Raw genomic sequence first — 11,682 nt, forward strand, 5'->3', positions numbered from 1 at the left:
AGGCAAGCACTTATTCAACTGAACTATTCCCCAGCCCCTATAATTTATAAAAAGAAAGATTATTATGATTAGATCACAAATACAGCTGATACAGCATGCTTTTTATGCCAGTCATACCCGTAAAGATTCTATTAACATATTTATAACCAAAAATATTTGAAATATAATAGTTTGTAGCTCTTTAGATTTTCTTTTTCTCAATCAAGTCCATTGTTTATCATTAATGAATATAGCCACACTAATATTTTCAAACTTCATTAGCACTTAGAATATTTGTGATTTCTTGAAGTTAGCTGATACTTATAAGGTATTAAAATATCATTTCTTTGGATTGTTTCTAAATTTATGTAAATGCCCTACTTGTCTACTCTCTTCACCTAGCCATAATTGTTTTTTCTTTTAAAAAAGATTTATGGAACACTCTGTGGAATATAGTGTTTCTGGGTTGTAGTATTAAAAATGAAGCCAATTAAGATGACAAAAATTTGTGATTAATAAAAGCTCACCATAATTTTCTGTTTCAATAAGCATACTGTGTGATGGCTTTATATATTTTCTTAGCTGCAAATACCATCAGATGAAAAACTTGAAGATTTTTGGATTGATTTTAATCTTGGGAGTCAGACTCTGTCATTCTACATTGCTGGAGATGATGTAAGCTTTATTCAAAACGTCTTTATACTCTGTGTGTGTGTGTGTGTGTGTGTGTGTGTGTGTAAAATTCTTTAAATTCACTTTATAATGTGCATTTCTTTGTATATTTATACTTCTAGTCATTCATTTAATTTTATTGTTAGCTCTCACAGCTTTGTTTGACTGGCGTAGTAGCCAAGCAAACTAATTAGAAATTAAAATTATTTCTGATACTTTTGTTGAATGGAAAAGACAGTAGCAGACTCTAATCACTTCAGTGGTGGAATACTTGCTTAGCATATGCGAGGCACTGGGATTGATCCCCAGTACCACATTTAAAAATAAAAAGATACTTACTATTCAGATGTTGTGGCAAAACTGAGTCCAAGAAAGGAATGGCATCCAAGGAAGTCAGGACACAGTGGGAAGCTTTGTTTTACACTGGTGGTCCTGGCTAGGATAACTTTCAACAAAAGCCAGCCTGTGAGTATTTGTGAGGCAGAATTTTTATATGAGGTATAAGCAGGGTTACAAAGGCAGGACAGGACAGCCTGACAGTTCTGACTAGCTAGCCAGGTGAGAACATGGGTTATAGGGCTAGATTAATGACCACAAGCCTTGGTCCAGTCAGACGTGCTGTATGTTCAGTTATCCTCTTATGGTCACAGGGGTCAAGCAAACAAAGAGCCGTGAGAGGCAGTTATAGGGGTAGGCCACCCTCAAAGAGGATAAAGTTTTTAAAAGAACAGTTTTTCCTTCTAGAATTTTCCCTCTAAAAATACTGTATGGAGGTACTCTATTTAAACTAGTAATATGATCAAATAAAGCCATTTATTGTAATCTCCTAAGTCTTCTCCTTTAAAATAGGGATTGATTTATGCATTGCATTTGGAAGTGAATTTTAATTCTTTCTGTGCTAAACCATATCTGTGTTTAAACCTTCTGAATAGAGGCCTTATTAACTTCTTATTGTTATTTAAGGAAGTCCTTGAATTGGTGTTTTGTGACTGCTAACACCTCTTATTTGCTACATCAGTACATTTCTAGCTCAAGTTGTATAGTTGTTTTACCAAAACCTGAATAAGACTTTACAGCATTTACTAATTTCTTTTTTTAAATATATTTATTACTGGGTCCATATACAGGGTCTCACTACATATATCAGACTCATAGTGATTCTCCTGTTTTCAGCCTCCCAAGCACTGGGATTACAGGCACGTGCCACCATACCTAGTCTCAATTGCCATCTCAGCACACTTCAGGGGCAGGGCTGGCACAGCACTTGGAAGATTGAACCCTGGCCACTGTACTCTGCTTAAGCAGGAGCATTAGTCAACTAAGCTCTCTGGCCAGCCCAGCACTTAATAATTTCATTGTGGCTGTTGATAATTTAGTCATATTAGTGTATTTCATAAACACTTTTTTTATATAAGGGTAAACTTTTATTAGCCAGATATCTCCATATTTCCACATATTTTTAATTTTATACAACTTTCTTAGAATGTTTGAGTAAAATCTAATTCTATGAATGTGTACTATTTCTCTGGCTATTACAGTTTTGATTAGTATGTTTTTCCTTAATGGTTTGTTAGTAGTATTATTAGCTGAATTTTCTTTCAGAAATAGGAATTTTATTTTGAGAAGACAGTAGCATTGCTTACTTTCATTCATTAGATAGTTGGATATAGACCAGAAAATAACCCAAAATATAGCATATATGTGAGGGAAACCATAAAATGCATTTATAAAGTATATTCTAGATTGTGATTAAGATTCTGAGAGATTTGTCTTCCCAAAAATGTGTTTCATGTTCTTGCTATGTTCTCTTTATATTTCCACCTCTTTACCAAGAAATAATCTTGTATATAGTGGCAGCTAAACCTGTTGTTTAATACAGTTTACAAGGCTCTATATGCCTAGCTCCTGGCTGTTTCTCTGAAAATCTATTATTTTCTGTAATGAGGCTATCATCTGTTTTCCTTTGAATGGTCATTTCCATTTGTAGTTTTGCTGTTTCCTGGTTTGTCAGCCTATGACACCTCTTTTATTTATTTTTTATTTTATTTTTTTAGGGAAGGGTCTACAGGGTGTTCAGGGTCTTACTACTAGATTGTACTCATAGTAATCTGCCTGTTTACAGCCTCCTAATAGCTGGAATTATATCATGCCCAGTCTCAATTACTGTTTCAGTGCACCCCGGGGGCAGGGCCGGCATGGCAGGCCCTGGGATCAAATTCCTGGCCCCTGTGCCTGCTTGGATATGCTTTAATCTGTTGAGCTATTTGGCTGCCCTACACCTCCTTTAGATCTTTGTTATCTCCTTCCTATTTAGGTTTGAGCATAAATCATACTTTTGTATAGAAATCTCAGGTCACTCATTATGACGTAGGTCTATAACCACATAATATCACACTGCCCTGTTTATTTCCTGTATAATAGTTGTTGCTGCTTAAAATCATTTATTATTATTATTTGTCTATTTCTGATGGTACGATACTCATAGTATTAGGGTCTGTTCTTGTTTATAGCTATTCAAAGACTTATGTTTGTTAAAAGAATGAATAAATGGAATATTGAATGATGTGTGGTTAGTGCATACAGTACATGGAAGATTGGAAAAGATAAGGCAGTGTAGAGCCAATGAATGAATATGAATTAAAATATCAATAAATATTTACTAAAAATTTAGATGTTAAGCAAACTAGGCACTTGGAACACATTCATGTAAAAAATATTCTCAGGTTGTGCAAGTAAATTTTTTTTTTTAGTATCTACTTTTTTATTTATTTATTAATTTATTTTTTCAGAGTTTTATTGATAAACAGCAATGAGACAGTTTCAAATCAAATCAGAAGTACAGTTTCAACAAATAATACGCTGCATATATTCTTCTTAGTGGTTAATTGCTGTACAAGATGTGGACATGTGATCCTATTTACAAACACCATTAGAACAAATCATTCCCTTCATTAAGAGAATGCAACTATATATCTATCCCAACCACTTTGAATACACAGATACAAAATGGACATTCATAGGTATACCCCATTTTTTCTAAGTTCCGTTATTGAATATTATAGGTGTGTAAACTCAGCAAAATATTCTAAAAGAGTCCAGTAGCCCATAATAGCATTGGGTCTTCTGTTTAACTGGCAATGTCAGAAATTATTGACCTGAGTCCCCCACAGCTCAACTTAACAGCATGGCTTTATTTCCTATATTTCGTCTTCATACTTTTCTACTGGATGGTTAAGACCAAGGTAAAGCGGGACCTATGCAACAAGAGTTGTAGCTTTTTGGTCTGATAAGGTCAGTGAAATGCCCTCAGGATTTATCCTGAGATCCTGTACCTCAGATTGTAGAACCTTTGTCAGTGCAGCCATGTGGATGAGTCACAGCCATGGCTTGGCCAATGTGCTCTCTGTGAAAGCCTGAGAGAGTGTCTTCTCCCCATGTGACTCTCCTTAGTGTGCAATTAAATTTAAAAGAGGAAGATTAGAGGCAGTTGTGAGGCTTTTGTGATAGTCCATGTGAGAGGTCACAGTTATTATAGTTGAGATGAATGAAAAGGGATGAATTAAAAAAACTGGAAAGAAGGTAGAATTAAGCAAACTTGATTCTAGTACAACAGGATTAATAAAACTTAGGTAACTAGATAAAAATGTTACCACAGAAAGATACATTTTATTAGGGGAATAATATGGAATTTAGCTTTAAGTATTAAGTTGGAGACATTTGCAGCTGAAGATACCTACTAGGCAGTTGGATATTCTGGTTTCCTACTCAGCTGGAAAAACTGAGCCATGAGTTAGAACTATAGAAGCTCTTTATATATAGGTGATAAAACCATGGAATTTAATGAATGCCTTTGTAATAATTACGACAACATACGTTTCTATAACACAGGTAGAAGAAACTAGCCCAATAGATATTTGAAGAATAAGCTAAAATAAAAGGGTATATAAAACTACGTAAGTCAAAGCAACGTTTTTTTTTTTTTTTTTTTTTTTCTTTTTAAGGAAATTACATTGTGAAATACTTCTAGTGTGATAAAATAAAAACTAGTGACTCATGAAAAGGCAGTGGCACATGAGTGATGAAAGTTTAGGCATTCCTGAGAAGTTGAAACCTTTGTAAAAGAGGTGAGGTTAAGTGAAAGAGAGCAGAGTACTACAATAAGATATGAGGTAAACAGAAGATTAAAGAAAAGTACTGAGAGTAAGAAAAAGGAAAATAGCAGAGGGAAAATTGAATAGATCACCATAAAATATGGAGGGCAAAATATGGATCATGAAGAGTAAGAATATTTGGGGATTTTATACTGGAAGCAGTTAACAAATTACCTCAGTATATGAAAAAGAAAGTCATTTTGAAGTTTAGGTGGATACATTAACAGTGTAGAGTATGACAACTGGTATGTATCTCAAAGCAGAAAATTTGTGAGCGGCTGCTCAAAACTTTGAAAAGAGATGAGAATATTAGCACTTTTCTCTTGACACTGAAGTTTTGAGGTATGGCAAAATTAGCGCCCTAACTAGAGAAAGCCAGAAAGGAAGTGTTACCCTCAGTTTGCAAATGGTTCAACCAAGGTATGGAGAGAATCAGTGAAGAGATTAACAATTCAGAAGAATTTGTATTAAACAAATTGTCCTAAATAACACAAGAATTGATTATATTTTTCTTCAAAAGATTAATAGAAGGCATTAGGGTGCCATTTTCCATAACAGTATCTCGTTTCTTTTTTGGCAGAACCAGGAATTGAACTCAAGCCTTTGCGCTTGCCAGGCGAGCACTTATTCTACTGAGCCATCTCCCTGGCCCTAGTATCTAGTTTCTACCTATAACTTTTTGAATTCAGTATAATTTTAATCAGCTTACACAGATTTCAGTGAAAACAGTTGGAAGGGCAAAAAGTTTAGACTACTATTCGTGTGCATTCAGTATTTGATTCTTAAGAACAATCAGTGACATTGAGTGTTAGGATTTCAGGACCTGCAGTAGGTAGTAGGAGTGGGAGTGCAGTGACTTTACAATATGTCAAAGGAAAAAAAAAAAAGTTATTGTTTGCCTTTTTAAAAAAAGGTACTACTGCATATTTCTTTTATGGTTAAGAATAAAAAATAAAATTTATACCATCATTTAAAATACATTTTTTATTCACTAATCAGTTAATGAGCATTTGAGCTGTTTCCAAGATTTCAGCTATTACAAACTGTACTGCTATAAACATGGGTGTGCACATTACTGTAATATGGCGCTTTTAGTTCTTTTGAGATGATACCAAGAAGGGGACTAGCTGGATCAAATGGTATGTCCAGGTCTGGTTTTTTAAGGACTCTTCACGCTGCTTTTCACCAGGACAGGGATAAACTTGAAACATTTACACCTAAATGGATGGACCTTGAGGCCATGCTTAGGTGAAATAAATTGCACACATGTGTGTAAATATCGTATTGTACCTCTAGGGTGAAAAACTGAATGTGTAAGTAGGATCCAAAATGTGTAATGGAAATTGCGAAATAAGAGTTGTTCAGAAGGAAAGGGGGAATGGAGTAGAAAGGAAAAGAAACGGTTGGGAGGAAAAGGACAAAATGGAAACACGGCCTTGTAAATAGCAAGAGGAAAAGGGGCTGAAGAGAGAGGGAATAGGAAAAAAGGGATATTAGGGTATATCGTGGACAGGAATAAATTCCGTACGATGAATATGATCACTCCGCATGTCTGAATTGTACCAATAAACTTAGTTATTTTAAGTAATAATAGTAAATTCATACCATCATTTCTTCCTAAAAGTGAACAAATTAAATGATATGTAGTGTTAATATGTAGTATGTAGAGCAAGAAGCATATTACATAAACTTTTACTTAGTTCTATTTCTAAAAATAACGTAGTTTATGTAGTGTATAATTGATGTTTAAAGAAATTTAAATCAGGAATAAATTTTAAAATCTGTTTTTAAAATTAAGCGTCATCAATGGGAAGCAGTCACTGTGCCTGAGGAAAAAGTGCAGCTGTACAGTGTGGAAGGTACTGTGTTCATAACTGTCTCTGAGTCTTGCATGGATTAGAAACTGTATTCTGCATTAAGAACACAGGCTCATGAAAGCAAAGTTAACACTTTGAGATTTTAGTATATATAAAAATACCAAATTCCCTGTCTACATTTTCCTCTAATCTCCCCTACCCTCTGCCATCTATTTAGTCTAAAACTAGTGATCAGTCTTGACTACTTTCTGGTCAGTATTTTTAAGGCTTTTGGATTTCTATCTCGTTTTCTTGATTAAATCCAAACATCTGGTTTCCCCATTTCTGTAAGTAGTATTGTATATCATAATTTGGAAGATAGCTATCATTACAAATTTAGATATTGAGACGTATTTTAACTATTTGAATGGACATGTAGGTGTATCTCACTATGATTTCGATCTGCATTTTCCTGATGATGAGGGATGTTAGCACCTTCCATGTGCTTATTGGACATTGATATATCTTCCTTAGTGAAATAACTTTTTTCAGTTTTATTGATTGAACTATCTTTTTATTATTGGCTCCCAGGAATTCCTATGTATCCTGGATACCAGTCCTTTGATACATTTTGTGTTTTCTCCCAGTCAATATCTTATTTATTTCTTAATGGTGCCTTTTGTGAACATAGATTTTTAAATTTGAAGTCCACTTGATCAGTGTTTTATGATGATTGCTTTCTATAAGTATAAGAACTTCATGAACTTGTTTGTATTATAATCCATATCAAATGAATTTTTGGTTATGGGATTATGCAGCAAATGAGTTTTTATGTGGCTGTGCAGTTCCAAGATTATTTATTCCACGATTATTTTCTGAAATAACCTGCACTTATTCACTGGATCTCTTCAGATCCTTTGTTGAAAAGCATATGACTGAATAAGAATGGCCTTTTTTCTTGATTCCCTGATTTATTTGATCTGTTTGCCATTTTTTATGCTCATACCACAAGTTTATGAATTTCTTTTTTTAATCTTAGGAACTTTTATAGTTACTTTTTCAGCTAACTACTGTATTTCAGGATTGTTTTGGAAAGTATAGGCCTTTTGAATATCTGCATATATTTTAGAATGTTTTTTATCAAGCACTCTAAAAATCTTATTTATGGGGCCGGGGAGATGGCTCAGTGGAGTAAGCCCTTCCGTGCCAGGTGCAAGGAGCTGAGTTCAATCCTCGGTTCCACAAAAAAAAAAAAGAAAAAAAAATCTTATTTATGATTGAGTTATATATCAGCATGGGAAAAATAACATGTGAACAGTAATGTTTCAATTGGTAAATGTATATATATCCCCATTTACTTAGATTTTTCTATTTGCCCTCTTTTAACTTGTTTTATATGAAATGAACTTTCTTATGAAAGCATTCATTTCTCCCTGCTTTTGTCTTTTTGGATAGTATATTTTAAACATCATATCTTTAGAGCCACCTAAATTTTCATCTTGGAAACCTGAAAACTTTTTACTTGAACTCATTAATTTTTTTAAATTACTACTATTACTTTCAGTTAGAAACTGTCACTACTGCCTTCAATCAGTTAATAATTTTCATTCAATCAAAGGACATGACTGGAAATTTCATGACTATAAATGTCTCAAAGTAAATAAAACCTGTTTTCTTGAGCACGGCTCCTATGAATCAGAATGTTTCACAGCCTATATAGATATTTGTTTTTAGGCGAGATGATAGAGTGGCCTACAGAACTTTCTCAGATACAAATTTTCATACTTTGTGTGATCCTTCTCCATCAGGGTGCTTTTCACCTGTATAAAAGTATACTCTAGAGGCAAGTGTGGAAACCTCTCAGGCAACAGTAGGAACCCTGTAAGATTTATAGTATCCATGGTGTTGGAATTTTACTTCATAATGTAGGCAGTTTAATTTGGTACCAGGTTAAATTTTGGCAACTCTTCTGAGGGTAGTATGTGAATACATCTTATAAACTGGTACTTACAGTATTTTCACTGGATTTATAAAATCATTAGGAATCAGGAATAAAGCATTCTTACCTCACACTTCATACTTTATTAAAATTATGATTTACTGTCACTATATTAGTGACAACTTTAGATTTAATAAAAATGATTAACAAGCTGTTTATGTATAGAAATATAGTGATTGTATTGAATTAAAGTTGTCTTTTTTATCTTTTGTAAAAAGTAAAAACTCTTTTAGATGTTATGGAATATTTTATTGATATAGAACCTATTCCAGGCTTTATATCATTAGTTATAACATTACCATGCAATTCAATGAGCAAAACACTGAGACTCTGAAATGTAAATTGCCTTGATTTTTTAAATAGGTAGTACCAGAAATAATTAGCTTAAACGTTGTTTAATTCTAAAATTTGAATTTTGATTCAGTTCACTTTAATTAATATACTGTGTATTTTTCTTCTACATATAGAATGGTATCATATAAATACAGACTAATCAATGTGGTTTTGTGTACAGTGAGAGAATCAAAGAAGCTGCTGAGTATAATTCTGAAAAGTACAGTAAAAATTAGTAACAGAGAAGGGAAGGAACTGCTTTTGTATTTTGACACATCATTAGAAATCACTGATGTGGTTGAAAAAGTTTTTGGTGCCAGTAAATATAGGGTAAGTTTTTGAAGTAATTTTTAATATTTACTGGAAATGTTTTCAGGCTATAAATTTCATTGCTTTTTCCCCCCTTTCTAGAGTTCTTAAAATGACATGGAAATTTCAGTTCTTTAAATTTGTTTGGTGGAATAACCATCAACTAGTTAGCTATATCTTTTGAGACGTCTTTTAGAAAGTATCGCAAATGACAGAATTAGTAATTATTCAGTATATCTCATAAGTTCCTATCATGTATTTAAAAAATGAAATAAGACAGATACTGTTTACAAGATACTAAGCATTGTGAAAATTATACAAATACCCAGAAGTACAAAATTAGTCCAAGGAAAGTGAATTACAGAAATGGAGTCAGGTTTGAAGTTAAGGCTTTATTGTGAAAGTGAGGATTGAAATAGCTTGTATAGTAGAAGAATAAAATTTAGATAAAATGCTGTCCAAGATAGTAGAAGCAAGATACTGTATAACTGAGACTCTAAGGTGACAATATATTGATGTCTTGAAGGGAGATTCTGTTGATAAGTTTGGATAGCACAAAAAATTATGTAAAAATAACATCATATTATTGAAGAACCATCATATAGGGACCAAAATTACATGCTACGACTGTTAATAGGAAGTAACTAAAGTGTTCCAAGGAAGGATATTTATTATATGCAGAGTAATTATTTGGAATAATTTGATAATTATGGAAGAAAATAGATAGAAAATAATTATGTTAAAAATGAAAAATTTATCATTCTGAATTAATTTTAGGAATTTTCCAGAAAACAAGGTGTTTCAGTTGCCAAAACATCCGTGCATATACTTTTTGATGCAAGTGGATCACAGGTATATCTCTGACTTGTTTTTATCATTGGACATAGTATTTTAAAAATTATTAATAATTATTTTATTTCAGAAAGTAAAAAATTATTGATAAATGCCAATTTTACTAACTTTGAAAATTAAAGGCATATGTCTCTCTACTACTGTCAAAACTTGTTTGCAAAAGTAAATTTTTTTGTTGGGGTCATATCATAAAAATCAGTTTATGGATTAAAAAGGAAAAGGTTTATATTTAATGTAGGTAAATGGGAGCTGTGTTAAGACAGTCAGTAGTTTTAGAGAACTTCCTATAGTTTGTGCTTTTAAAAATCTTTCTGCATTCTCCAACAGATTCTTGTGCCAGAAAGTCAATTCTCAAATGTTGAAGAACTCACTAGTTTAAAAGAAAAATCTAACCCCCAGAAGGAATTTTCTAATCCTACAAATTGTATCAGTAACCAAGAGTACAGAAAAAATTGTCAGCCAGAGGTAAGTATGGTATCAAAATAGTTATTTATGGGAGCAAGTAATATAGCTCATAAGTGCAGAGCTTGCCTGGAAAGCAGAAGGTCAAGAGTTCTATTCCCAGTATCAAAATAAAATAGTTATTTATAATCATTGCTACATATAAGTACAGAAAAAAGCATCTTGAATTTATATATTAATTGTGTTGAATCCTTACCTTTTAAAGTACAGTCATCAGAAGTTACTGTTTTAGAAGATTACCCATATATTTAGGGGTTAAGAATTAAGACAAGGTGTACTATACATAATGCATATGCATAAATTACAGATAATAGGCTAGCTACCATTTGTTCCCATTCACCCTATTTATCTTTGCTCTTATAATAAAAATTTATTATGTTGTTTGTTTATATGAAGAAAAAAATGCAATGAATAGTTTTTCCTGCTTCTTTTATCCTTACTCAGTTAAGAACTTTCTGTAGACCACATCTCAGCCTTTTTTTTTTCCATCTTTGCTAGAACTTTTGATATTATTGAAGATTTTCTCCTTCAGTGTTTTTTTTAGTACCCTAGTTTACTTCCTATTGCTTTTACTACACCAGAGATAATTCTCTACTGGTTTTGAGGTTTTCTTTAAGTTTTATGCCAAATCTCCTAAAAGTTGCCTTTTGTCTTACAGAAATTTTTTAATATGATAATTTGAGCTTATTTTAATTTACCATTATATTTATCATCTTAAGTGTCCAGACCTGTCTTCAGAGTGCTGTAGCCATATCTTGACTTTTTCAAAGTTTTATGTCTCTGTAGCTCTTTTCCTGAAATCTAACCCCAAACACTATATTTCTGTCTCACATCAGCATTTCGTTTCATGACTTCAATAAAATGACTATAAACAATATCACTGATAACAGTCTCTTGTTTTGCCGTATATAGAGCCAACAAGATAAAGGCTGTCCTTTCGAACTGTTTCTCATATTCTTTTTTTTTTTATTCCTGTTTCCATTACTCATCTCAGCATACCTAGGTTACTATTGTAGCTTCTAAATTAGTTTTTTTTTTAATTTTATTTTTTTTTTATTTTTCAACAAATAATACACTGCATATATTCTTCTTGGTGGTTAATTGCTGTACAAGATGCGGACTTGTGATC

The 11,682-nt window shown here is 32.6% G+C and overlaps 1 protein-coding gene across 1 annotated transcript in view; it reads left to right on the forward strand.

Annotated features, from left to right (window-relative positions):
• Positions 1-11,682, forward strand: part of Sycp2 (synaptonemal complex protein 2) — a 101,769-nt gene that overhangs the window by 22,315 nt on the left and 67,772 nt on the right. The window contains exons 14-18 of the mRNA XM_004644207.2: positions 560-654; positions 6,601-6,661; positions 9,112-9,260; positions 10,017-10,091; positions 10,419-10,556. Of these exons, the coding sequence (XP_004644264.1) occupies positions 560-654; positions 6,601-6,661; positions 9,112-9,260; positions 10,017-10,091; positions 10,419-10,556 (518 nt within the window). The remainder of the gene's footprint in view (positions 1-559; positions 655-6,600; positions 6,662-9,111; positions 9,261-10,016; positions 10,092-10,418; positions 10,557-11,682) is intronic.

This window comes from Octodon degus, unplaced genomic scaffold (assembly GCF_000260255.1).
Source record: "Octodon degus isolate 3935 unplaced genomic scaffold, OctDeg1.0 scaffold00194, whole genome shotgun sequence".
In the NCBI taxonomy this organism is placed as follows: Eukaryota; Metazoa; Chordata; class Mammalia; order Rodentia; family Octodontidae; genus Octodon; species Octodon degus.